The 22886-nt window shown below is 35.3% G+C and overlaps 3 protein-coding genes and 1 non-coding gene across 5 annotated transcripts; 1 reads left to right on the top strand and 3 right to left on the bottom strand.

The window, feature by feature from the left end:
* Positions 1 to 233: 233 nt before the first annotated feature.
* Positions 234 to 3841, bottom strand: LOC116145634. Its single transcript, XM_031431081.1, has 5 exons — positions 3435 to 3841; positions 3273 to 3357; positions 1544 to 2365; positions 1162 to 1422; positions 234 to 667 (listed from the first exon to the last, which is right to left on the bottom strand). The coding sequence occupies exons 1-5, from the start codon at positions 3835 to 3837 to the stop codon at positions 508 to 510; spliced, it is 1731 nt and encodes a 576-aa protein (XP_031286941.1). The 5' UTR covers positions 3838 to 3841; the 3' UTR covers positions 234 to 507.
* A 4409-nt stretch (positions 3842 to 8250) lies between these two features.
* Positions 8251 to 12162, bottom strand: LOC116145669 (mitogen-activated protein kinase 7). 2 transcript variants are annotated; one of them, XR_004130406.1, is made up of 5 exons: positions 11749 to 12162; positions 11094 to 11520; positions 9332 to 10015; positions 8699 to 8841; positions 8251 to 8514 (listed from the first exon to the last, which is right to left on the bottom strand). XR_004130406.1 is itself a non-coding variant. In XM_031431119.1 (3 exons), the coding sequence occupies exons 2-3, from the start codon at positions 11514 to 11516 to the stop codon at positions 9332 to 9334; spliced, it is 1107 nt and encodes a 368-aa protein (XP_031286979.1). In that variant the 5' UTR covers positions 11517 to 11520; positions 11749 to 12162; the 3' UTR covers positions 9071 to 9331. The 2 variants fall into 2 exon arrangements, 1 of the variants encoding a protein (XP_031286979.1); XM_031431119.1 differs by lacking the exons at positions 8251 to 8514; positions 8699 to 8841 and having other exon boundaries at positions 9071 to 10015.
* A 2488-nt stretch (positions 12163 to 14650) lies between these two features.
* TRNAH-GUG lies at positions 14651 to 14722 on the bottom strand. Its single transcript has one exon. It is a non-coding gene; the product is annotated as a tRNA-His (tRNA).
* A 3067-nt stretch (positions 14723 to 17789) lies between these two features.
* On the top strand, positions 17790 to 21040 carry LOC116145693 (transcription factor bHLH110-like). Its single transcript, XM_031431149.1, has 6 exons — positions 17790 to 18073; positions 18395 to 19028; positions 19493 to 19612; positions 19704 to 19769; positions 19854 to 19961; positions 20777 to 21040. Exons 1-6 carry the CDS (start codon positions 17943 to 17945, stop codon positions 20906 to 20908), a joined length of 1191 nt encoding a protein of 396 aa, XP_031287009.1. The 5' UTR covers positions 17790 to 17942; the 3' UTR covers positions 20909 to 21040.
* The last annotated feature ends 1846 nt before the right edge of the window (positions 21041 to 22886 follow it).

Here is a 22886-nt window from a genome sequence, read left to right as displayed (position 1 = left end):
AATTTGATAAATAAAGTCTTATAAGACTAGTAAAAGTAGATGCTGAATGAGTTAATGAACTAATTGAAACCGAAACAGTAAACATAGATTGGTTAATTATCAATTTTTCCTTAATTAACTCTATTATATATTTCATTGGGTTACTAATTAATATTTAATGGGTTACTAGGGCATTGTCAACTACAGTAGACTTTCAGGATTTGGAGAGTCTTTTTCAAAACGTTAATTTCAAGAATAACTTTTCCTTTCCTGAAAGGATTCAGAACACATTTACAAGATGGAGGGCCAATTAAGCAGTCTTACAAAAAAACAAGATTTATAATTTCTTCTACACCTCTTAAACAGGTTCAGCCTGTCCAGCATCATCACAGAAAATTAAATTATAGTATCTAATATTTCCCCAAACAGGGAAAAATACATTTTGCTTTACATTAAAAATTTCAAATCCCCTTCCATTTATCAAACTGGGCTTCGGTAGAGGGTCATAGCTAACCCAACAGATAATCATTACCTCCGCATCGATGACAATGGTAAACCTTGGATGGAAGAACATGAAGGAGGAAGAACATCCTTTACAGATGCAAGAACTTCAATCAACTCTTCTATTTGATGTCTACACATGAAAACTTCATCAGCTAGTTTCTTTGTTAGCCAATCTTCTAACATCCTGCACAGAACTCAATTCCTTAGCTTGAAAGTAATTAATGGAAAAACAGTCGAGTACAGATGGACTGTAACAGATACGATCACTCTACCAAGACATGCCACATATACTGATTGCTTATGATGGGAAAAATAGAGGCAGGCTTTTGTTAGCCTTTCAAACACAGATGAATCTTTATCATGTTTTTACTAATTCAAACATAAACAAAATATTGAACAATAAACTAAAATTGTTCCAAGCAGAACATGAATTTCGAAAAAAGACATGATAAAATATCAGATAAATAACATCTAGTAAATTTTATTGCCAGACTATATAAAATTGTAACTAAAAAGTGTCAAATGCTCTAGTATCTCAGAGAGGTCAGTATATACATGCAACCTGTACCCCAGAAGGAGAGAGGAAGATCACTTTGCTAATCAGATCCAGAGAATGGAGAATTCAGTTCAATCACTTGAAAAATATGAAGCGCAAACTACAAGTCAATAAAAACTAACCTTGATTGAGATTCAGAATTGCTGCTGCAATCAGAAAACAACACCTTAATAATTGGGTGTAGATCTAACTTGAGCACTGGTTCCATGGAGCTGTCCTCACCCAAACAATAACCAGTACAGCACCAAGAACTGGGATTTATGAGAACAATTTGTAGCATGGTAGATTTGGTGTTCAAATCCCTTACCACTGTCCGAAATGATAATTCATCTTGGGCACTTTCAAGAAGCTGATTTGTGAACATTCTTTCCAGGGTATAATTCCTGTTGACAAAGAGAAAACTCATTTACATGCCAGCAACTAAAAGAAAAGACTTATTCTTTCTTATTTGTTCTCATATGAGATCACACGTGTCAGTCACAATGTAAATCAACAATAGCTTACCGAAACATGTCACCTGATCCACCGACTGGCAAACAAGTGGAAAGGTAACACTTAAAGAGTCGAACGCCACAATCTATAGGAGCATCACCACTACTACAAGGGTAAGCTCCAAGAAGAGATGAACACTGGGGACATGAATATTCAACCCAGTTAATATTCTTTGAGACATTGTAGGATTTGGCCATGAAAATATTTCCAAGAAAGCCATTGAGAAAAGATCTCTGATCTTCCATTAGTTCAATAGTTCTCATAGTTTTTTGATCTAGTGGAGAAGATTCAGGCACAGTACGTTCGCAATTTTCTGGAATTTCACATGTATGAACACAACATCCAGGTGAAGATGCAACATTGTCAGATAAATCAGATATTGGTAACATACCAAATAGGTTGTTGCCATTAGTTTCTCCCTCATTAACTTCACATTTAAGGTCTGTACTAACATTTTCATTCTTAAGAGACATGAGCCTTAATTTTCCATTAAGGTTGTGCATTTTATCGCTTTGACAGTCGCAGCCTGCAAGTTTTCCATGATTACATCCAGAGGCTTGTGTTGATTCACTAGAACAATCTTCAACATTACAATCCAGTACTGGCTGGTACTTTTGGCCATTATCAGAGTCAGAAAATTTACATCCCTCAAGATCACCCTTGAAAAGGGTAACAGTTGTGGGCGTTAACAGGCACATATCTGTTACACATATGTAGGAATTTGCATACCTGGTTACCAACTTCTCACTTATCCCACCAAATGAACAACAGCAAGCTCCAAACCAGTTGTCAGCCGTCTCTTGCCAGTTAACTGATGGCATTTCCACAAAATGTCTACATTTAAGGATTGAAATAACAAAAGGAAAATGAAATATTAATGTTGCCAAACACTTATGCAAGAAACATAACACAGAATACTAAACTAGCATGATTACTGTCATATTCTGGTACTCAATCAGTAATAGTGGAGTTCCAACAAGCCAAACAATATTAATATTACAGGACAATCTACAGAGACATTTGACCCAAAAAAAAAAAGGAAAGAAAGAAAAAAAACAGATGACACTTGTGTCCTAGTGGAAGAAAAGGGGAGGGAATACCTAGACGCATATTACTATGATATACTGAACTCCCGTAGTAGTAATTTCTAGGATTATAAAAACACCCTTTGTTAGTAGGAGAAACATGACAATACTGAATATATGAGGCATGCAAATAGCCAGATATTCTCATGCCAACAAAATTACTAAAATATATGAAAGAATCAATTTCTTGATCAGTAATAATTCAATTAATCATGAAATTCCATATATATAAAATATACTAAATACTTTCTCTTATAAATGTTGTCCATGCAGTTCAAAATAAATTCTCAATGATGAATAGAAACTTCATCAAAATATATAATGTTTTCAACTTCTTTTAAGCTAACACACCCACAGATCCATTTTGGTATCTCATGAAAATCAAAGAAAGCTCACACTGTAGTTAATAATGAAAAATAAAGTAGTCAATCATACATAACACTGCAGAACTGCAGAGGAGAGGGACGACCAACCATAAAAGCAGGTGGCGGAGGCACTCATCATAGAATTTCAATTTGCAATCATATAATGAAATGCTACTGTCCTTGTATACACCATAAGATGAAAAAAAGTAGAATCTACATAAAAATATTGAAATCGATCGACCAGTAAAATGCAAGGCCTGTAAGTTGATGAAACTAAGAGCCACTTCTTACCTAAGAGGTCTTCTAGTCAACCTAGTCGAGCAACTTCTGCAGTAAAAATGTACTCCCTCCGCCTTTGCCGACAGACTCTTTAAATCTAAACCAAGCAGTTTCAGTAGGTGAACAAAAAAACAAATTTATAAACAAACGGAGCAACTGGATATTTTCACTTACCAGAATCCATGACGAGTGGCGTTGCCACGTCAGATGACGCAATTCGAATATCTTCTGTTAAATAAAGTACTGAATCAATGCTAGAAACAATAGGGTGATCGACAGGAAGAAGCAGCAGGAGCTTGACTTCAATGTGGTCACTCAATGCTCGGTAGCTAATTGGAGAGTCAAAGTCGATGAGAACTTTGGGTAACGGAGCCAAAAGCGAGACTTCATTTAGCGTCCCTTGTTGATGAACCCACGTAATGACGACGTGAGATTGTGAGAGATTGAGGATGACTTTGAGGTCTTGACATTGAACTGATGGATTTGTTTGAGAATCGAAGATGAATAATCTGAGGGTTGGAGAGTGAGATTGGGCTTCCCATGTGAACCGCCATTTCCTAGGGTTTTTGATTGCCATTGTTTTTGCTTTCTTTTTTGCTTTTACCCGCTTAACTCAAACGGGTAGCCATGCGTTTAATTACCAAAATCTCCCTCTAGCTTGGGGCTGGACTGAAAGTTATGGAGTAAGCTTACCAAAAGCTGTTAAAGCCCAGTAGTAGATACCCGAAAATAGATTTTATTTTTCTTTCTTTCTTCTTAACCTACGTAAACAAAAGGAAACATAAAACAATTACAGTAAACGACTATTTCCACCTAAGGTTTGCTTAATGAACTTTTCCACAAAAAGGTTTAAATAATCATTTTCGCACCCAAAGTTTATATCCGACAATCACCAGTCGATTCCGACATCTTTACGACCCACATATTATCATTTTTCTTCTAATCATCACTCACTAAATCCTTTAAACCTTGCTAGTTGCTATACGACCTACCAATCACGACATCGAGCGATTTGTGAAACGCGCAACTACCCTCCTAAGTTAGATTTCGATCAACTCGCCACCACCAAAATCCAATCTGCACCACCAAAGACTTATCGACATCCCCTCTTCAAAAGTACTAAAGCTTGAATCGAGTTTGCTCTCCGTTGACCGCCAAATCGGAAAGTGTATTGTGGTGGTAGTAAACGGATATAAACTTTAGGTGGGAAAGTGGTATTTTGAAACTTTTGGGTGGAAAAGTATTATTAAGGTAAACCTTGGTGGGAAAAAGTCGTTTACTCTAACAATAATATTTGTAGTAGGGGTAGCCGAGTGTTTAAAACACTTGGTATATTACTCAAGAGGTCCTAAGTTTGAATCTTTTCTCGGTTGCTAATAGGGTAGCTAATGGAGTTCTTACCCAACCAGTAATTCCAAGGTCTCGGGGGATTAGTTAAAGTATACGTAAGCTTACCTGAACACTCCCAAGGATTAGTTGAAGTGCATGTAAGCTAACTCAAACACCCTCGAGGGTATTAGTTGAAGTGCAGCAAGCTAACCTAGACACCTTTGGGGATTAGTTGAAGTTCACCCCCGGGGGAGTAGTTGAAGTACACGTAAGCTGATCCAGACACCTCTGGGGATTAGTGAAGTGCAGTAAGTTGACCCAACACTACGGGAGATTAGTTGAAATGCACGTAAGCTGACACAGCAACCCACTGTAAAAAAAAAAAAAAAAAAAAAAAAATAGTAATAGGAACAACAATTAACTGCATGCAACAACGATGTAGTTGATGAAATGGTCTAGTAGGAAATGGTATAAATAATATCAGCTGAGGCATGATGGGTTTATTAATATGTTGAAAGAATGAATGGGTCTCCAAAAAGCAGCCATCAATCAGCATCTCACTACTAGGATCTTAAAATGAGGAGCATTATCAATTTTGCGTGTAGTGGGGTGATAAACTCATGATTTTTGACGTGGATAAGAAAGTTGACTGCGTTGGTGAGCTCAGCCACTCGAGCCTCGAGAATGGTGTTTCATGCTGAGCATTCAAGTAAAGTTTAGTAACGAAGTTGATATCGTTGAGGAACTGCTTCTTTCTTGCCTGATGCGGTATAGTTGAGCCATTAGATGATCGATTATTTTGTTTTTGCATACGGGATCGGCGTGCAGATTCCCTATTAGATATCATTCTTTCTTGTTTCTTTGACTCTCTATCGACTTCCTGATTATCCACCAAATCCTTCTGCTTTCGCTTACGGCATTGGTGGGCAGATTCCCAGTTGGGCAGATTTCTTTTTTTTGGAATTTACATCTACTGACTGTTCTTCAGAGCTTGAGATTCTCAGCCTTCTGAAGGCTGCAGTTACAAAAGAAATTCCTCTAGTAACACCCATAATATGCTGATAAACAAGCTGTATCAACAACAATAACAACTGGATGCTAGTGATTGATAAAAGGAGGAGCTATTTTTACGGAAACAAAATGAGACGTAATGTTATGTAGAACTATATACATATATATAACCAACTCTTGGGTGATCGAGTGATTCGATAGAGACTTTTAGATATATTATTTAAGAGATATTGAGTTTGAATCCCTCATTGGTCGCTAATAGAAGTAACTACTGTAGTTCTTATCCAACCGATAATATATAAATCATGTAAACAGTAGTTTATCAATTACAGTGTTATGGTTTGGAATAGCAAATAGTAAGACAATGTATAGTTGGAGATCTAGCATAAGGACCTAAAAAATCTTAAAAAAAAAAATATTCTGTACATCTTTATGACCGTATAACTTCTAAATTTAGATTGCAAAAGGACAGTGTGCCCACATCAAGTCTCATAAGATGAGCTTGTTGGGGGTAAATGTGAACTCATAAAAATAATGCCATATAATTTGAAGTGACCCTTCACAGATTGATGACTTGTAAATCTGAGGTTCACGTTTCAAGATTCTCAATTATATAGTTTTGTCTAGCTGAGAATTTTGGGATATGCTGATAAGATAACATTACCTCGTACATCACCAAGTTAATGTCACTCTATCCGGGTTATTGGCAAGCAGTTCTATCAATCCTTAAATCATGATTAGAAAATCTTAGTAAGGTAACATTATCTCGTGCATCACCAGTTTATTGTTAATTAATCTTTAAACCATGATTAGAAAATCTTGGTAAGGTAACATTACCTGGTAAATCACCAAGTTAATATTACTATATCTGGATTATTAGCGAGTAGCTAGTTCAAGCAATCCTTAAATCATGATTCGAAAATCCTGGTAAAGAAACGTTACCTCGATAGTTGATACAGTAACTCATATGAGTATTTCAATTAAAATCTGCAGGGCATTGCATGAAGAGTAGGAGAGACCTAGAGGAGGAGTTTCAAGGCTACAATTCTTTATCATAATCCTGGTATCAAGCTTCGCATATAACACTGTTCCAGGATACTTATTCCCTTCCTTATCAGCTCTCTCCTTCATTTGTTGGATGTAGACAGACTCAGTCACAATGCAACAGATTGGTTCAGGCTTGAATGGTCTAGGCATCGGCTCCTTTGGCCCCGACTGGTCCACTGTTGCTTCCTTCCTAACAAGTGCTTTAGCCTTCCCCTTGTTCGCCATTGTCAATATGCTAATCGGGTTTATCCTGGTTATCTATGTTATGCTTCCAATTGCTTACTGGACAAATATTTACGACGCCAAACGATTTCCCCTCTTCAGTTCTGAAACTTTCGACTATTCTGGTCAAGTATACAATGTTTCCAGAATCCTCAATCAGAAAACCTTCAATCTTGACGTGGGTGCCTATAAGAGCAACAGCAGAGTCTATGTAAGTGTCTTGTTCGCCTTAAACTATGGGCTCAGCTTTGCAGGATTAGTGGCTTCACTATCACATGTTGCTCTCTTCGATGGAAAGTAAGAATTATTTTTTTTACACAGTTTTTTGAGTGTTTTTTATTTTTTATTTTTTAAGATTTTGATTTCAAACCTTAAATTGAATTCTTCTAATGTTAAAGGAGGTCAGGGCTAGTTTTTCATACTTTTGGGGGTGTGAGAAACGAAACTGAAACCTCAGGGGAGGTGTAGGACAATAATCCTAAAAATTTTGAGATGAATCTCCTAAACGTAAAAAAAGAAAAGGAGTTTTTTCTATGATTTATGTTGTGAAAATTTGTAGTGTTGATGGGGTTTGTTTTGCTCAGTGCGAATGTGTGGGATGAAAGATAATGAATGGAGATGGGTTTGTGAGGCAGAAATGGCCCATTCAACTTGGACATTATCGCAAAATGAAGATGGTGAATTGTACAAGGATAATCACCACGTGGGTTTTCTTATTCCAGTTCAGTTGAATCTTTTCTCGTCTTGCCTTTCTGTTTTCAAGTCAATTTTTCCCTTAACATGAATCTCAATTTACTATGTCTAGATGGTTGTGTATCAGGAATTCTTGTGGAAATTGCTAATGGCCTCAAATTTATTGTCTTTTCTTATCTCAAGATGAGCAATTATTGGTGGAAAACAGATCAGTATAGAGCAGAAAATCAAAGAGCGAAATATGAGGATGCCTAAACAATCTGTACAAACCCAACAAATTTTAAATTTTGCATCTTGATGAGATGGCTTGCATTCAAATTGAGTTACTCAAAGATAAAAAAGATGATCTGAGATGCTTGATAAGTGATCAAATAAATGTTATATCACTACTTCATTGATAACCTCTATAGTTCACTTTACACTATTGGTGGGTTGGGGGCTGCTTTTCGAAGGCTTAGTTTCCGTTGGACCATCCCATCTCAATGCTAGAGTAGTAACACTGGAACAGACAACCACTACCCAGTGATCTAATAGTAAAAAAATAAAAGAAAATTTCATGAACTCCTAAATTCGAGTCTCATAAACACTAATAGAAATGACCACTAAGGCTTCGATAACCCTGATGATTAAAAAAAAAAATATTTGGGAGATTAATTGAGATACACACAAACTGACCTGGACAACGTTGGTGATAAGAAAAAAAAACTAGAGTGTACTAACAGTAATTACAATTTCAGACTTGACTTTGCGTTTGGTGTCCACACTACTTGTCCCTTTTATGAGGTTGACCGATTGGTGTTGCTTTCTTGAGAGTTCGCCTAATAACGCACAGATTCAGTTGATTATGAAAAATAGGATGAAACCTTTTTTCTAGATGGATAAAGGTCTGATATACATTCTTTCATATTCGTGGGTTCTACCCATTTGCAGCCCCTTGGTTTCCATTCATTTCCTAAATCCACACATTTCATACTTAATTAGACCAAATATTATAAGATCGAATAATGGAATTCACCTTTATTGAAACTAAAGAGGTTTTCCAAATGTTAACCATATGATACGATAACATATATATAAAATCTGGCTAGGAATCTGATATTCACAATCATAACACAATCCTCTGAAACAGAAATTACCTTCAAAGCTTGTAAGATAATCTTCCCGCTCTGCCACTGCGTGAAGAAGTTGAGATATCTTCACCTTAACATACCTTTTCAAGTTCCAAAAGCAGACTCAGAAGAATCTTTTTCTCAGATTTTTCTTAACCTTCAAGACAAGTCTAGTATCTCCCAAACATTAGGCTTAATTCAAAAAAAGATTCGGCCAACGATACATTATTCAGTGAAATAATTGTTAACTATAAGAAGTATATCAGCTCCCCTTAAATGGGTGTCAAAGCAGAGAACAGTGTGTTAACTCTACAGGTAGCAGACAACCAATAATGAGATCTCATTAATAATTCTATCATAACCGTAATTATCGATCGCCGATATCTTTAATTCTTTCACTTGAATATTAGGACTTAGATGTCATACACACACATCATAAATAATACAACAGCCAATGTTTTTAAACTACAAAAGTAGCATCTTACATATTTACAAAATTTGAAGCATGTCCTTCGAAAGGAACTCAAACTAATAAACAAGTTGCTAAACTAAAATCTTAGCAGAATTACTTCAACAGCACAGTTCACTTAAATTCTTCTTTTAAATTATTAATACATGGTAAAGAAGCAACATTATCAGAGGATGCTACAAGGGCATTACCTATGCATTGACAAATGCAGCTTCAGGATGGTAATGAAGCATCTCATTCCACATCATCTCCCTAATCACTTGTTCCCCGACATTCTCATCAATGTCAAGATTGATTGGGACTTGGGCAGGTGGGTTACAACGGGGATCATAAAGCCCTGACATGTAAGGGTGTTGGAGTGCTTCTGTGACCGTAATTCTCTTAGATGGTTCAAAAATAAGCATCCTTTGCAACAAGTCTATGGCTAAAGGATCAGCCTGGGGATAAAGTTGGGAGAAGTGTGTACCCTTGGTGTGGGGGAGTGATTTAATGAACCTCCTAGCTTTTGGATTATCAATGAATTCAAGATCAGCTTCTAGTTGGCTTCCAAGGACATTAATTATTAGTTTTAGCTGGTTAAGGCACTCTGTTCCAGGGAAAATAGGTTTCCTACCAAGAATTTCAGCAAAGATGCATCCTACAGACCAAACGTCAATTGATGTTCCATAGTTGTCACAGCAAAGGAGTAGCTCAGGTGCACGGTACCAACGGGTGACAACATATTCAGTCATGAACTGTTCATTGCCTCTGCTGGTTCGTGCCAGTCCAAAATCACATATCTTGAGGTCACAGTTAGCATTGACAAGGAGGTTCCCAGGCTTCAAGTCACGGTGAAGGATGTTTGCTGAGTGAAGGTACTTCAGTCCTCGTAGCAACTAAAACATCAAATAGAATTAGTTACCCAAAAATAAAATTAAAAAGAAAAAAAAAAAGGAAAACTACCTATAGTTTTCTATAACACTGCTTTCAGAAGCCTAAAAATGCCACACAGAGAAGGCTTTTATAAAAAAGTTATAAGTTATATACTTATATTGTCGAGAAAACAGTCATGGGAGTTCTTGGACCTGGCAACTCTTAGTAACGATCAAGTTTTCAACCATACGTTGTTTTCCCGGATTAAAAGCCCACCTTGAAAGGTAATAACAGGGGACAAAGGGAAACTTATCACATTCAAGGATAGCAATACAAGTGAATCAAAATCCCTCGTTGAAGGAGTAAAAATAGAAATTTACAACGCAACAGGACTGAACCAAGACTTTAAGCCATGCATACATCAACTGGCCCAGATTGCCCCTGACTATCAGAGTCTTGAGGTATTAAGAATTCATTGATTGATTTACATCTTTATAGCCCATATCATCCAGAGGACTGGAAACCGTCGACTTCCTTCAGCAAATTTACATATAAGAAGGGCTCAGATGAGCATCAAAGAAAGCAATGCCCACGAACCAAAAAAAAACAGCTGAAAATAAACAATTAAGCAAAATAACCAATTAGCACTAGACTTACAAGCAACTTTGCCATTTGGAGATACTTGTAGATTCAGTATAAGTTCAGTATAAGTTGGCAGTAGAGCCAAAATTACCAAACATAAACTCTCATAACAAAGACAGCTGCAAGTTGATAATTTCACCTACTTCAGTGCCCCTTTAAATTCAGAAGCAATAACACAGTAGCACTTACTATTACTCTGTTAAATAAAGTCCATTCATGAGCCGTCTGCTACATTTCTATTCTTATTATAATTTTCATATAAACAGATATTCTATATTTACATTGCAGCAAACAAATATTATGCCAAATGAAAGATTAAAACATCTAACTGTTAAGCTGACGCATGACAAAGAATAACTTTTAATCCCAGATAAAAATGCATATTATAACAGAGTGATCATATATTATTTCAATTTCAAGAAAGCATCTCAGCATACAAATAAAGAGACAATTTAATACCTGAAAGAGAAAATATTTGCAATGGTCATTGGACAGTGGTTGTGCAGATTTGATAATCTGATGCAAGTCTGTATCCATGAGCTCATAAACTAAATAAACATCCTTAAAACTCAACCTTTGAGTCGGCATCATAATATCCTTTAAAGCAATCACGTTTTCATGCTGAATATGTCTAAGGAGCTTCAACTCCCTCAAAGTTCTCAGTGCATCAATTCGATTCTCAAATACATTATTGATTTTTTTTATGGCAACTTTCTCATTTGTTTCTCTATTGATAGAAGAACACACAACACCATATGCTCCTCGACCAATGGGTTTGATTGGCACATACTTTGTGTCAATTTCAAACAATGTTTGCCACATTGAATAGTAATGCTTCCCTCTAGGCCTGACCCCATTGGGAGGCTCAACTAGTGTTGCCATTTCCCTGCAAATCACCATAATTTACCATAAATTATTCTACTTTCCAGTAATTGTAGTTATACTAAACTAGCAGCTCAATTAAACATAAAAACAAAAATTAGTTCGAATTAACTTACTGATATCACTGAAAGCTATCAAATTTGAAGCTTAAACACAGACATTGAATGAATTTTAAGCTAAAAAGAGATATTTATAGAGTTTTAAAAAGGAAGGCTTTAGAATCGATACTTACTTGCAGCTTATAGTTGTTTGCTTGGATCCTTGGAGATGGTTTATTCTATTTTCCTTTTGAAAGTATAAAACTAGAATTTAAGCTTTCACACAACAGATTCCTGGACTTTGGGCACCGTTTCTCTCTTAATTCTTGAAAAGTTGCTCCGATTGCCGTCAATTGAAGCTACGCATCGCCCAAACAGTTCACAAAATTAAAGAGGAAAAAGAAATCAGCTCCGAAATCGTTCACATTGGATCTGATCTATCAGGCTGAGGCAGTTGGATTCTTTAACTCGTCGTGATTAGATTCAAAGGTGAGAGAGAGAGAAAGAGAGAGAGAGGGAATATATACAAGGACAGGACGTGACGCCCACACGGCAATTTTGAGTTCGTGTTTCTTTGGTTTTTAGCAAATATCATCTTTTGCTGCAGTCTTCATGCACAAACTAATATAAATTATGATTAAATTATCATTTTTCATGTCTATCTGGCTGCTCTGCTCCCACACCATCAGCTCCATTCTCAGCTTCGCTTATGAGCGATGACTAATATTAGGCGCTGTTCATAATTAATCAGTTTATAATTAATTAGTAAAATATATTTAAAATTTATATAAAACATATAATTTAATTAATTATGAGCTGTCACGTTAGTATGAGAGAGATTGTTGGTTATTCCTTTCCTTCTTGTATTTCTCCCATATAAAAGAGTAAACAACTTTTTTTCACCCATATTCTTTCCCTTCTTGTATTTCTCTCATATACAAGAGTAAATAACTTTTTCTCACCCAAATAATTAGCTAATGATATTTTTCCATCCAAGAATTTTTAAAATACCACTTAATTATCTAAATTTATGTTTTGTTTCCAATTTCGACGTCGTTACGACCCCATACTATCATCATTCTCTTCCCCGATCATCATTTACTAAAATCTCTTAAACCCTACTCCCGTCGACCTTATCAATCGTCAGCAATCGAACGATTAAAGTTTATGCAGTCATTCCTCCCAAGTCATATTTCGATTAAACCCAACTACTACAATCCAACATTCCACTACCAAAAAACTTATCAACCTCCCCTCTTCAAAAGCCCCAATGTCATAGATCACATTTGTTCTCTTTTCACCATCAGAATATAAATTTGGATAATAAAATTATATTTTAAAAATTTATGGAAGAAAAAATGTCATTAATCTATTATTTGGATAGAAAAAAATCATTAACTCGATATAAAATAATTTTGTCCCTTTAAGGTGAAATATCTAAAATATTATTATAAGAATTTTTAATTTTCTGAGGTTAATCATATAAAAAAAGTCTTGGGCCGGTGAAGAAGAGACAAAGTGAGATGGCTAAGCAATAGAAAGCTGGCTAAAGTGGCTTGAATTGGTGAAACGTGCAAGATGTGGGTCTGATTCATAGTACTTCTCCACTTTCAGTCGTATAAGTAATATGCCCATTATTTCCTTTGCTTCCCCTTCAATCCATTCATCTCGTGCAACAATTCTATGATATCAACGCACTTTCCCGCATCAAAGCAAACACCGCGGGCGCCACGTGGAAAGTTTATATAAAGCCGACCTGGCTTGCTTTAATTTGCCGAAATGCTAGATTGTGGGTCCGTCCATCTACCTATTAAATTATCTAATCACTAGTCACTGTTACAACTTTTGGTTTTGTCGCCGGGGGTCCGTACTTGGAATCAAAAATCAATTACAAACGCTACGTTTGACCGGTTTATGTTGTTCTTCATCCCATCCATTTAATTACTTTTAAAAGTTTTGGAAGAGAAATGATTTTTAAGCCCCAACTAATTTTTTTTTTTTTTAAAAACAAAGTGTCTGATCCAGTTTACATACACCTAATTAATTTCATCATGATCATCATTATTAGCATCCCACATTAAGAGAGAAAAACATTGTAAGAGAATGAATAAACATGTGGTTTATAGAAGTTAGACATTATTCTTGGCAAACCAATTTTTCAAAGGGAGTTCTATTGAAAAACACAAAAGAACAACTATCTTACCCAATTCCTACTAAAGGCTCATTGCCCTCAAAGAGATGCAAAATTGAGGTCATGGGTCTTAAACAATTTCCAGTGCTTGTCATACCATTTTTTTTTTTTTTTTTTTTTATCGGAGGGTGTCTAGTTAACTTACGCACACTTCAACTAATCTCTTAAAACATTGGAACTACTAGTCAGATAAAAACTCTAATAACCACTCCTATTAGCAATCATGGAGACTCGTCTTACCACTTGAGCTATCCAAATGTGGGTTTTACCTAATTCATTAATAAACCCCACTTATAATTTATATGTGTACAAAATTTCATTTAGAAATTTATTTTTAGCAAAGATTTTAAAAACCGAATTAATTTTTAAAGAGATACACGATTTATATAGATTGGTTAATAATAATAATCTATTTGAATAAGTTATTAATTGTAAGTTCGATCCCCAAGGTTATAAAAAAACAAAAATATTGCTTTTACATCCTCTTCTCATAAATTTTTTCTTACAACTCTGATGTAATAATTTATAATTGGTTAGTTTGTATTAGACCTCATATGATAAATTATAGTTGATCAATTACAAATTGTTATATCATCATTAAAAAAGAAAGTTTATGAGAAGAATTAAGTGTAATATTACTTGGGCTTTCTCTTTCACGCTACCAATTCCCGTACTAAAGCCCAAACATCAATTCTCTACTCCCTTCCTCAAAGCGCAAAAACGAGAGAGCTCAATCAGCGTAGCCACGTTTCTCTCAATGCTTAAATGAGTGTGGTCACTAAACCCAAGCAACATTTTTCTCTACTCTTTCCTCAAAGCTAAAAACAGACATTTTTCTTTTCTACTCTGTGCAAAAAAGGATTTTGCAGACCTAGGCTCGGTAAAAAAAAAAAAAAAAAAGGAATTGTGGCTGCTGGGATTCGAGCCCAGGTCTCTACGGCCACAACGTAGAATTCTTACCACTAAACTACAGCCACTTTGGTGGCCTATTCTCAGAACTAATCCTTTATTATAATTATATTGAGTGGACTAACTCACTCTATGAATCTCCATCCACGGGTAAGCGCAAAACCTTATAATAATGGTGTCTGAAGATTAATGCAGGGAAATAATTGGTAGTGGTATGAGCATGCACTTGCAGGAAGCCCCAGCTGGGAGGTAGTCTCCAGCTTAAGCCACGTACTTATCCTCCTAAATAATTTTGCAAGTCTATATTTAATATGCTTTTGTATAAAGGGAATTGGATTTTCTTAAAAATAATGATCAATTATGTACAAGGATAATATTTCTATATTGCCTTGAGGAACAAAGAAGACATGGTCCCCAATACAGGGTCTCTTGGCCTTGTTAAACAAACCAAAGAAAATATATTCTATAGCTTTGTCTTCTTCTTAAACAACTTTAATCCTGGCAACTTTAAGACCTACTTTTCAGGGCATCTCCCACTATTAAATTTAGCTTTGATTCCTTGTATCATAAGGTTTCAAACTAATTCGTATTCATTGAATCACTAAAGATAATCGTTCGATGAAGTGAAGAACCAGTAGTTCTTATTCGAAAGTTCTGATTAACGTCAGTTTTATATTCAGCTGGCAAGTTTATATAGGTGATTCTGGTGAAGCACCACATGATGAACTAATATTTCCCATCAAGCTATTGTTTAACCCTAGTGTGTATATGCAGAAAATTTATAGGTGGGCGTAGTTGAGAGCTGCCCCATATCTGAATGAAAATGATAGCAGAGATTAATATTTGAATAACACTTTTTTTTTTTTTTTTTCTTTTTCCATAAAGAATGTCGAAACTATATTATATATATTTTAATAATGTCCAAGCAAGATAATGCGTCCAACGTGGATTCCAATTGGAGCCTATATATATGCTGTATGCAACTTGTTTACAGATTCTAGCTGCGTATAATACTCGAGCTGACTTAAAAGCCTACAAATGGCATCTTGGAATCCCGATGTAGTTGCAATAATTAAAAAGTTATTGTATACAATAAGAGAATATACTGTAACGATTAAGATTTTGACTCTTAGTATCATAGTAGACCAATAATCAAATTAAGCGACATAAATCTTCCCAGATTGATCAATAGTTGCAGCGCCGTGATTTGCTTATTATAGCTGAACTCGGAGGAACCAGTCTGGTTTACTCTTTCCAATAAAGAAATAAATAAGAAGAGATAGATGATGTTGTGGAATGGGCAGGCTGGAGACCTGAGGGAAAGGCTGAAACCAAGGCATGCATGCAGCGACAAAAAGCTTGCCCATAATTTCTCCCTCAGTCCTCCTCAGTGGCCCATGACCGTCACTCTTTGTTATATGGTCAATCAGTACTTTAATTAGGACATTTTAAGTATTCTTTATTTATTCTTTGATATGATAATTTAGTGGACAATCTAGATATCATACTCCGGGGATTATATATGGTTGTCGCAGTCAATATTTAATTAAAGATCAATAAGTTGATCTCTTGCTTAATCCATATACACACAGAAAAGAAAGTCTGGGGGACTTCAATTTCTTGTGGCAGCTCATTTTTATTGTGGCACTAGTTAAAAGGAAGCTTTGATTAGACACTTTTTAGCCAAATTATTAATCAAATTATGAGTGTAAATCATATGATTAGGAGAGTCTTTGTCCATCTTATTTGATTTGTTTCCTTCCTCTTTCTTAGGTTAATTTTATCTTAGTATAAGTTCAAAGTCAATTTAGAGAAAAAAACTTACTATTTCCTAATCGCGTTTTTGCTTTCAGGTAGTAACTACGAACAAAATTTGTGGTAAAAGAGATCTAACATGATCTCCTGAGTTCAAGTCTTTACAGTTGTTAATAGGGATGATCACTGAAGTTCTTACTTGATTGATAGTTTTAAGGTCTCAGGAGATTGGTTGAGACACGTGCAAGCTGGTTCGGACACTTCCAATCATTATGAGAAAGAGTAATTGTTGAGATTTTTAAGCCAAATTCAATCCAAATTAGAGTTGGATTAGGACATGAGTTTTCCTAATTTGTGTTTAAGTAAAATTGTTTTCTTGTAGGAATACAATTAGAAATAGAATTATAATTGTATTAGGAATTAAAATATAATTCCTATTAGGATATGAGATTTGAGTCCATTAAGAATTGTGTCTCATATATTACCTATAAAAAAAGGTTAAGTTTTAGAGTTAGATATCATAAATTGAATAGAAGACAAAGTCACAATTAAAGAGTGAAAGCCATCAAATAGGGTTTGGTGAGTGAGCCAATTTGTGAGGCTCTAGAGATTCTTGTAATATTTCTTCTTCTCTTTATAGTAAAATTTGACAATGACAAAATAGAAGTAACTCTCATATAGAGAATTAACCACTATAAATCTTGTGTTTATATATATAGTTATTTTATATAATTTGTTCGCACTATTTTTCGCTTTTAAAGATTTAAGATTTATTAATATTCAATTAAAACCTCCGGCAATCACTTCATATTTTACATTTTGCATTAGTGCTCATTCGATGGAGGGGACTAATAGTCTGTACTGGATTATAAATATTTTTCTGTAAATATAACAGAAGTGGCCAACACTTTCTAGGCGATTCCCATCACTTCCTTGCAAGTGGTGGGTACTAAAAGTCTAGTTTAGTTAGCAATTATAGTGACGCTTGGATTCCGATGGGTAAAGTAGAAATTGTTTTGAATTGATTAATTCTTGGTAACTTGGACGTCTTAACAATGTTCATATAATAATAAAAAGGGGAATGAAACATTATCACCATGAATTTCCTCCTCTTTTCTTTTTTTTTAACTTTCCCCAGTAAACTTAAATTATTTTACCAAAGATATATCACTTCAATTTCCATATAGGACGAAACATTTTTTTTTATCTCTATGGACACTAGACTCTAGTATTGCAAAGACAGCAAAAGTTTCACCCAATATTAATATAATAATTTAGACAATATAATAGGGTTTTGATAGCCACTGAACCTCCATAAAGTTTCAGGCATGTTATATTGATAAAAGGATCGTTTATCAAGATCTTGTTTGGAGGTGATCATCAGAGACAGTAAAGAGGAAACTCAACTGAGCGAGGAAACGTCCTAAAGGCAGTTGGTTTAGTGAATATATATATCAAAAGTGAGAGATTCCTAGAGCAGCTGCTAATTAATTGCTTACCCCATCTAGGGATTTTTCATCAAGTCTAAATATTATGGAGTCTGCAGATCTTCAACTTCAGCATCAGCTCCAATTACAACAGTTAAATGGATATTTCTCTTTGTTGGAAACCAAGTTGGCCAGTAAAGTTCCAAGAACTCAAGACTGGAACTCTACCACTGTTCTGTAAGTAATTAAATCAGCTTTCATCATAGAGTGCGTATGTGACAATTAAGGTTCTATCAATGAAGAACATAACTGCACTGTGCATATATATCGTATAAGCTTGAACCTCTTAGTATTATTTTCCAGCTTTTATTCATTAAAACGTAGATGAAATTACGTACATAAGGAGATGGCCGGGAGAACAAGCCTTACTAGTTACTATTCACTTAACAGCAACTGGGTTATATATGTATTCCATGACCTTTAATTCCCTGATTTATAGAAAGTCATTTGTATAATAATTGATATCAACTATTGACTTTCTATTTCATGATCATGCAGGAAAGATAGTTCCGGTGATACAGATACGACTGAAAGTATCTCAAGATCAAAGGAGTGTTGGTCGTCTCCATTATTTAGCAATACTATTGGTCAAGAAAGCTTCATCCCTGAATCTGCTAATCAATTGTTCCCTGCAAACAACAAAGTGGAGATGCCAGATTTTTTCCCCAAACAGTACACTGAAATGATACACATACCATCTAGTGTAAATGGTCACGAGTCATTCTCTCTAAGCAGCAAACACTATCCACATTATCCTTATGATCTTGGTGAAAATCTATGGCTCAATCACTTCTCTTTGGATCGTGATATAACTCAACTGCAGCTTTCGGCAGGAGCAGGGTGCCATAATCCTCAAGCCTCCCCAAGTGCAGTTACATCTAACGGATTCATCAGCCATGTATTTCCAAGTACAATTATTTCTTCGGCCTCGGATTTGTGTGCTTCATTGGTTTCAAGGTCTCCCAATTTACAAGCTTTGGATCTTTTAACTTCTACATACCATGATGAGAGTTTTTTTAGCCAGTCTTCGCATGATATGATTCATGGTAAATTAAGTGAAACAACATTTATGGGCCATGATGGCATGCCAGAACTTATTAAAGATGCTAGTCCCTCTAACAGCTCGAACAAAGTGGGTATCACTTTCTTATATTTTTTATTCTTAGTTGTGCCTTATTTAATTATAGCTTTCAAGATTCAATTTACTTCGGAATTCTCATAAGTCAGAAAGTCATGAACGTCTATATTATATCTTCATTCACTCTGTGCTGTATGTCCCCTTACTCATGTTTTGTGTTTCAGTTTTCCATGTAGGAAAATTCTTTCATTAAACAATCAGAATGCAATTCTTTACTCTTTGGAATGACGATAGGATTACAATAAATCTTGAGAAAATGTATTTAAGTGAGACGTTTTTAGAAGTAATCTTGAAATCTGATCAAAATATGCAAAAGACAATCGACAAATAGTTTTCGGATATTAAAGAAGAATATGCAACTCTGTTTTATAACCATAGCTAACTTGTGAGTTTTCAGATTGCCTTAGATACCAATATCAATTTGAATATCCATGAACTGAATTTACTTTATTTTAAAGATGCCAAGATTGGTAAATGGGGTTACAAGGACAAAGAGACCTGGTAGTTTTACAGAGTCGAAGGAAACACGTCAAGATTTCAGGAAGTCGCGATCACGATCCTCATGCCCGCCACTGAAGGTAACTATGTATATTAAACGATTATCTGGGTTAATGAATTTTCATTTTGATTCAGATTTTCTTGATACAACTTTATACTGGGTGTTGATAGGTTAGAAAGGAGAAATTAGGAGACAGAATTCAAGCTCTTCAGAAGATGGTGGCACCCTTTGGGAAGGTAATATACATTTAATAACTTCTTCATCAGAACCCACCAAGCCAACTCAATGACAAACCAACTTTATAATAACTTTTTATGCAGACAGATACAGCCTCTGTACTAACAGAAGCTATTGGGTATATACAATTCCTTCATGACCGAGTGCAGACACTCACCACACCTTACAGGAATTCATCAACAACTCAAGCCGTAAGTAAATACTAAACACAGTTATACTTTTGCCTTTTGGTGTACATTTCTATTTTCTCCCCCAATTGTTTCTTAAATCTGAAAACAGGGTTTTGTTCTTTTCAATCTGACGCTCACTTTTATTTTTGACTAACCACAAGGTAATAATCCCATATTCAGAAAAAGGGTTAATTTCACTAACCTCCCATAAGGTTTGATCTAATTTGATAAGAGTAAATGACTTCTTCCCACCCAAGGTTTGCCTAAATGACACTTTTTGACCTAAAAAGTTTCCAAATGCCACTTTCTCATCCAACATTTATATTCCATTAATACCTAAAATTCACTTTACTTTCTAAGCCGGCGTTCGGCGAGTTACCAGCAGCAACAATAAGAGGGTTTTTGTAGAGTGGCGGTAGGTGGATCGAATGGTGTTGGCTAATTGAATATTCACCATTGGAATCAGCTGAAAATTAGCTAAGAACAAAAAACTCTAGCTTTGCGATGGTCGACAATCGGCAAGAAATCAAGTGACAAAGTGAGAGAGATTTTATAGAGAGAAGACCGAAGGTTCAAATGGTGGTGAGGGAGAGAATTTTCTCCATCAGAATTGGCTTTGGGTGGGAAAGTAGTATTTTGAAACTTTTTGGGTGGGAAAGTGTCATTAAGGCAAACCTTGGGTGGGGAAAAGTCGTTTACTCAAATTTTATAAACACCTTTTGTGGTTTGAAAATTATCACTTCTTCTCATTGAAATTATAGCTAACCTCCCTTAAGACTTTCTCTAAAGAATAATCCCTTAAGACTTCTTCTCATTAATTATTATTTTGTTTACAGGGTTCAAGCAAGGAAGATAAAATTGAAGAATCAAAGCGAAATCTTAGAAGAAGAGGGCTATGCCTTGTGCCCCTACCTTATGCATCATATTTTAATAGTTACGATGGTAGCATGGAGACAAATAATACCTAGTTATCAACTATCAAGGAGAGACACTTTGGAGCTTGTATTTATAACTACTTCTAGCTTAAGCTTTTATTTGGAGCCTTTTATCTTTGCTTAATCTTGTATACAAACTCCTTTAGAGAACTAATAGTACTCATGTACCCTTTTTTTTTTTTTTGGTATTTCAATAATTATCATCTAGTGAAAGTAGTTTCACTATATTGCTATACTTATAAATGATTTACTACAAAACATTATAGTCCAAATTGTGTAATCTCCAATGTCGTTTTTAGAGATTTAAGGTTTATTAGTATTCAATTAAAACCTCGGCAATCACTTCAGTGCTCATTCGATGGAGGGGACAATAGTCTGTAAGGATTATAAATATTTTTCTGTAAATATTACAGAAGTGGCAACACTTCTAGGCGATTCCCATCACTCTCGCAAGTGGGGGTACTAAAAGTCTAGTTAATAAGCAATTACAGTGACGCTTGGATTCGATGGGAAAGTAGAAATTGTTTTGAATTGTAATTCTTGGTAACTTGGGCGTCTTAACAATGGCATATAATATAAAAAGGGGATGAAACATTATCTCCATGATTTTCTCCTCTCTTTTTTTTTTTTTTAACTTTCCCCAGTAAATAAATTATTTTACCAAAGATATATCACTTCAATTCTCATATAGGACGAAACATTTTTATCTCTATGGACATAGACTAGTATTTGCAAAAGCGAGCAAAAGTTTCAGCCAATAATATAATAATTTAGACAATATAATGGGTTTTGATAGCCACTGAACCCCATAAAGTTTCAGGCGTGTTATATTGATAAAAGGATCGTTTATAAGATCTTGTTTGGAGGTGATCATCAGAGACAGTAAAGAGGAAACTCAAATGGCAAGGAAAACGTCCTAAAGGCAGTTGGTTTAGTGAATATATATCAAAAGTGAGAGATTCCTAGAGCAGCTGCTAATTAATTGCTTACCCCATCTAGGGATTTTTCATCAAGTCTAAATATTATGGAGTCTGCAGATCTAACTTCAGCATCAGCTCCAATTACAACAGTTAAATGGATACTTCTCTTTGTTGGAACCAAGTTGGCCAGTAAAGTTCCAAGAACTCAAGACTGGAACTCTTACCACTGTTCTGTAAGTAATTAAATCAGCTTTCATCATAGAGTGCGTATGTGACAATAAGGTTCTATCTAGAAGAACATAACTGCACTGTGCATATATATCGTATAAGCTTGAACCTCTTAGTTATTTTCCAGCTTTTATTCATTAAAACGTAGATGAAATTACGTACATAAGGAGATGGCCGGGGGAACAAGCCTTATAGTTACTATTCACTTAACAGCAACTGGGTTATATATGTATTCCATGACTTTAATTCCCTGATTTATAGAAAGTCATTTGTATAATAATGATATCAACTATTGATTTCTATTTCATGATCATGCAGGAAAGATAGTTCCGGTGATACAGACGACTGAAAGTATCTCAAGATCAAAGGAGTGTTGGTCGTCTCCATTATTTAGCAATACTATGTCAAGAAAGCCATCCCCGAATCTGCTAATCAATTGTTCCCTGCAAACAACAAAGTGGAGATGCCAGATTTTTCCCAAACAGTCACTGAAATGATACACATACCATCTAGTGTAAATGGTCACGAGTCATTCTCTCTAAGCAGCAAACACTATCCACATTATCCTTATGATCTGGTGGGGATTCGAGCCCAGGTCTCTACGGCCACAACGTAGAATTCTTACCACTAAACTACAGCCACTTTGGTGGCCTATCATCACAACTAATGTTTTATTATAACTATATTAAGTGGACTGACTGTACGAATCTCCATCCACGGGTAAGCGCAAAGCTTTATAATAATGCTGTCTGAAGATTAATGCAGGGAAATAATTGGTAGTGGTATGAGCATGCACTTGCAGGAAGCCCCAGCTGGGAGGTAGTCTCCAGCTTAAGCCACGTACTTATCCTCCTAAATAATTT

Source organism: Pistacia vera, unplaced genomic scaffold (assembly GCF_008641045.1).
Source record: "Pistacia vera cultivar Batoury unplaced genomic scaffold, PisVer_v2 Contig464, whole genome shotgun sequence".
In the NCBI taxonomy this organism is placed as follows: Eukaryota; Viridiplantae; Streptophyta; class Magnoliopsida; order Sapindales; family Anacardiaceae; genus Pistacia; species Pistacia vera.
This window is presented reverse-complemented; position numbering and strand designations above follow the sequence as displayed.